At 42.2% G+C, this 5,469-nt stretch overlaps 1 protein-coding gene across 1 annotated transcript in view; it reads left to right on the top strand.

Annotated features, from left to right (window-relative positions):
* The window catches only part of NUFIP2 (NUFIP2, FMR1 interacting protein 2), a 36,183-nt gene that overhangs the window by 6,712 nt on the left and 24,002 nt on the right, over window positions 1-5,469 (top strand). Inside the window, exon 2 of the mRNA XM_003797127.3 lies at window positions 612-2,336. Coding sequence (XP_003797175.1) covers window positions 612-2,336 — 1,725 coding nt within the window. The remainder of the gene's footprint in view (window positions 1-611; window positions 2,337-5,469) is intronic.

Consider the following 5,469-nt stretch of genomic DNA (forward strand, 5'->3'; position numbering starts at 1 on the left):
TTTTTTTTTTTTTTTTTCTTTTAAAGAGCAGGTTCTCACTAATTTGCCTAGGCTAGAGTGTAGTGGCTGTTCATAGGCATGATCATTGCATGCTTTAACTCCAAACTCCTGGGCTCAAGTGGTTCCTTCCTGCCTCATTCTCCTGAGTAGCTGGGGTATAAGCACATACCTTAATGACAGTTTTGTGAGATTGATTGGGTATGTTGAATGATGGGTATGTTAGATGAGAGGTATTATGCATACTGCTTAAAAGAACACGTTCTGTCTGACCACAGACTTTGATTTGAATCATGGTTCTGAAGATTTGTTTAGCGTAGATTCCATTTCCTAATCTATAAAATGGAGCTGACAAGTGTCTTATAGAGATGTGAAATAATACATAAAAGTTATAGGGTGGTGCCTGTGGCTCAAAGGAGTAGGGTGCCGGACCCATATGCCAGAGGTGGCAGGTTCAAACCCAGCCCCGGTTTGAACTGCAAAAAAAAAAAAAAAAAAGTTGTACCTCATATCATGGTGTCTAGCATTCAGTAGACAGTCCTTAAATGTTAGGCACTACTTATTGTAATTTACATGTTGTGATTTTTAAGAATCTTTTTTTTTTCCTCCCCTAGGCTATGGTGAACTAAATGGTAATGCTGGAGAAAGAGAAATATCTTTAAAGAATCTGGGTTCTGATGAAGCTAATAGCCCTATTTCCAGGGTCCTCAATGGCAACCAGCAAGTTGTAGATACTAGCCTGAAACAGACTGTAAAGGCCAGCACCTTTGGGAAAACAGGAATTAAAACCAAGAATTTCATTCAGAAAAACAGTATGGACAAAAAGAATGGGAAGTCCTATGAAAATAAATCTGGAGAGAACCAGTCTGTAGATAAGACTGATACTATAGCAATTCCAAATGGTGTTGTAACGAATAATTCTGGCTATATTACTAATGGTTATATGGGTAAAGGAGCAGATAATGATGGTAGTGGATCTGAAAGTGGATATACCACTCCTAAAAAAAGGAAAGCTAGGCGCAATAGTGCCAAGGGTTGTGAAAACCTTAATTTAGTGCAGGACAAAATAATGCAACAAGAGTCCAGTGTCCCAACCTTAAAACAAGGACTTGAAACTTTCAAGCCTGACTATAGTGAACAAAAGGGAAATCGAGTAGATGGTTCAAAGCCCATCTGGAAGTATGAAACTGGGCCTGGAGGCGCAAGTCGTGGAAAACCTGCTGTGGGTGATGTGCTTCGGAAAAGCTCAGATGTTAAACCTGGTGCGAGCAACAAAAAGTTTGATGATCGATCCAAAGGAAAGCATGCTTCAGCTGTTGCCTCCAAAGAGGACTCTTGGACACTATTTAAACCACCCCCAGTTTTTCCAGTGGACAACAGCAGTGCTAAAATAGTTCCTAAAATAAGTTATGCAAGCAAAGTTAAGGAAAACCTCAACAAAACCATACCGAACTCGTCTGTGTCACCATCTTTATCTTCATCCTCTTCGTCATCTACTGGGGAAACTCAGACCCAATCTTCAAGTCGGTTATCCCAGGTTCCTATGTCAGCGCTGAAATCTGTTACTTCTGCCAGCTTTTCTAATGGGCCTGTTTTAGCAGGGACTGACACGAGTGTATATCCTTCAGGGGGCCAGCCACTGCTAACTACTGCTGCTAGTACTCTAACATCCATTTCTTCTGGGACTGATTCAGTTCTCCAGGACATGAGTCTAACTTCAGCAGCTGTTGAACAAATTAAGTCTAGCCTTTTTATCTACCCTTCAAATATGCAAACTGTGCTGTTGAGCACAGCACAAGTGGATCTGCCCTCTCAGACAGATCAGCAAAACCTGGGGGATATCTTCCAGAATCAGTGGGGTTTATCATTTATAAATGAGCCCAGTGCTGGCCCTGAGACTGTTACTGGGAAGTCATCAGATCATAAAGTGATGGAGGTGACATTTCAAGGAGAATATCCTGCCGCTTTGGTTTCACAGGGTGCTGAAATAATTCCCTCAGGAACTGAGCATCCTGTGTTTCCCAAGGCTTATGAGCTGGAGAAACGGACTAGTCCTCAAGTTCTGGGTAGCATTCTAAAATCTGGGACTATTAGTGAGAGTGGAGCCTTATCTTTGGAACCCAGTCATATAGGTGACCTGCAAAAGGCAGACACCAGTAGTCAAGGTGCTTTAGTGTTTCTCTCAAAGGACTACGAGATAGAAAATCAAAATCCTCTGGCCTCTCCTACGAACACTTTGTTAGGCTCCTCCAAAGAACAGAGATACCAGAGAGGCCTAGAAAGAAATGATAGCTGGGGTTCTTTTGACCTGAGGGCTGCTATTGTATATCACACTAAAGGTAACTCATTTATTTCCTATACAATTTTTATTGGCCAATTTAATATGCTTATTGTTTGTCAGTGCTTGCTGGAGAATGACAATGTGGGTAAGCAGCTACCATCAAATTTTGATTTAAGGCTTTTGGAAAAGCAGTGGAACCTCTAAGTTGACCACTCAAAGGACTGTAACTAGTTAACGTATGAAAATGGTCAACATAAGAAACTAGGCCTACTGTACTGGGAGGTACATATGGTGTATGTCTATTCTATGAAAGGTTAACTTGAGATGGTCAATGTAGGGAGATGGTCAATTTGGAGGTTCTACTTTAGTGCGGTGAAAGTTTAGCAGGAATGTTCACCTATCCAACTTAAAAGCTTTTTTTATATAGACAAATAAAATTGACCTACCTGGTTCACAGAATAAAGAGAGGTGGGGGAAATGTAACTAAAGGTGTGATGTTCTATTTTCTCTTGAACACCCTTAAGAGTTTTTTTGGGTTTCTTCTTTGTTTTGTTTTGAGACAGAGTCCAACTTAAAAGCTTTTTTTATATAGACCTAAAATTGACCTACCTGGTTCACAGAATAAAGAGAGGTGCGGGGAATGTAACTAAAGATGTGATGTTATATTTTCTCTTCAACACCATTAAGAGTTTTTTGGGTTGTTGTTTGTTTGTTTGTTTTGTTTTGAAACAGAGTCTCATTAATGTTGTCCTCAGTAGAGTGCTATGGTGTCACAGCTCACAGCAACCTCAGACTCTTGGGCTTAAGCGATTCTCTTGCCTCACCCTCTTGAGTAGCTGGGACTACAGGCACCCTACTACAATGCCCAGCTATTGTTGTTGTAGTTGTTTAGCAGGCCTGGGCCAGGCTTGAACCCACCATCCCTTGGTATATCTGACCGGTGTCCTACTCACTGAGCTACAAGTGCAGAGCCAGGAACAGTGTTTTTTTTTTTGAAACAGAGCCTCAAGTTGTCCCCCTGAGTAGAGTGCTGTGGCATCCCACTCACAGTAACCTCCAACTCCTGGGCTTAAGCGAGTCTCCTGCCTCCGCTTCCCAAGTAGCTGGGGACCACAGGCGCCCAACACAACGCTTGGGTATTGTTTTTTTTTTTTTTTGGTTGCAGCCATTGTTGTTTGGCGGGCCCAGGCTGGATTCGAGCCCACCACCTTAGGTGTATGTGGTTGGCACCTTAGCCACTTGAGCCACAGGCGCCAAGCCAGGAACAGTGTTTTTAAGGAGTCATCTGAGAAAAATGGAGTGTCGGACTTTTAAAGTAATTTAGACAAATTACGAGGCAAGCATATTAGCATAGTAGAGGCCAGGCTGTTGGGAGTTTGTACTTTTCATAGCCTCAAAGCCCATGTTTAAAGAAAACCAGTTATCTGCCTTAAGTTCCTTGTGATTAACTTCTTAGAAGGTAGTTTATTTGTATTATCAAGAAAAACCTGGGCCGGGCATGGTGGCTCGCACCTGTAATCTTAGCACTCAGGGAAGCTGAGGTGGGCAGATGGCCTGAGCTCACTGAGTTCAAGACCAGCCTGAGCTAGAGCAAGACCCTGTCTCTAAAAAACAGCGGAGCACTGTGGCAAGTGCCTGTAGTCCCAGTTACTTGGGAGGCTAAGGCAAGAGAATGGAATGAGCCCAAGAGTCTGAGGTTACTGTGAGCTGTGACGGCACAGTACTCTGCCAGGGGGGCAACAAAGTGAGTCTCAAAAAAAAAAAAAAACTTGCTGTATGGCATAACTATAATTTAAATCCTTAGCAGAAATAATGAAGTTTAAAGAATGGTGTTACAACCTTTCGCTTTTTAGATCAGGAGTTTTCACTTCTTTCCACCCTTATCTCTCCCCCCTCTTCTCTAACAGATCATACTCTATGCATAAACACACCTCACATATACTGTACATTCTCATATTTAATGTGGCTCATTTGGGTAGTGACTTGCAGCTGTAGGGATTGTAGGAATGGAGTAATTGCCATATCCTCCTGGTAGAAATTAGTACTGCCTTTGAGAGAAGTAACAAAACTGTTCGTGTGACTTTTAAACAAATTTCCTAGTCTGCATATCTCCCCTTATCTGCAAACTAGAAGACCTTTAGTACAATAAACAGATGTCCTTTTTATATCATTTTCTTTCCTTTGAAAATTAGGAGTAAGTAGTTAGAGAAGTTTTAAGAAATAGAAATCCTTTTTTTTTTTTAACTTTCTGCCAGACAGATGCAGATTTGGTGCCATTTTCTCTGCCATCTGCCCTCTAGAGGCTACTATTGGAATATGCTTACCAAAGTGTCTTGTCTATGAGACTGAGAGGATAGCTTATTTATTGTGTTTTCTTGACACTTCTGAAAAATTGTGGGATATGTTGTTTCATTAGGTGATTGGTTAGTGGTTTCATGTATGATTTCTATTAATGTGGGATTGTAGGCCTTTTAAAATGAGGGTATTAAGTTTTTTCTAGTTATTCCTATGCATTTACCCTATAGATGGGCTAACTAAATAAGAAATCAGTTGTATTTGTATTTTGAACAGTCTTGCTCCGTCATCCGGGCTCAAATACCATGGCCTCAGCCTAACTTACAGCAACATCAAACTCCTGGGCTTAAGCAGTCCTCCTGTTTCAGCCTCCTGAGTAGCTGGGGCTACAGGTGCACATCACCACACCTCGATAATTTCTCTTCTTCTGTTTTCTTTTCTGAGACAGAGTCTCAAGCTGTCGCCCTGAGTAGAGTGCAGTGGTGTCACAGCTCACAGCAACCTCAAACTCTTGGGCTTAAGCAATTCTCTTGCCTCAGTCTCCCAAGTAGCTGGGACTAAAGGCGCCTACCACAGTGCCGTGGCTATTTTTTATTGCAGTTGTCATTCTTTAGCTGGCCCAGGCTGGATTCGAACCCACCAGCCTTGCTGTATGTGGCTGGCACCATAACCACTGTGCTACGGGCGCTGAGTCAGTATTGTAGTTCTTTTTTTTTAGAGACAGAACCTCAAGCTGTCTTGGGTAGAGTGCTGTGGCATCTCATAGCTCACAATAACCTCCAACTCCTGGGTGGAATCGAACCTGCCAGCTCTGGTGTATGTGGCTGGCACCTTAGTCACTTAAGCTACAGGTGCTGAGCCATGCCCAGCTATTTTTTATTGCAGTTGTTGTTGTT

The sequence above is a fragment of the Otolemur garnettii genome, unplaced genomic scaffold (assembly GCF_000181295.1).
Source record: "Otolemur garnettii isolate 467f Iridium unplaced genomic scaffold, OtoGar3 scaffold00112, whole genome shotgun sequence".
In the NCBI taxonomy this organism is placed as follows: Eukaryota; Metazoa; Chordata; class Mammalia; order Primates; family Galagidae; genus Otolemur; species Otolemur garnettii.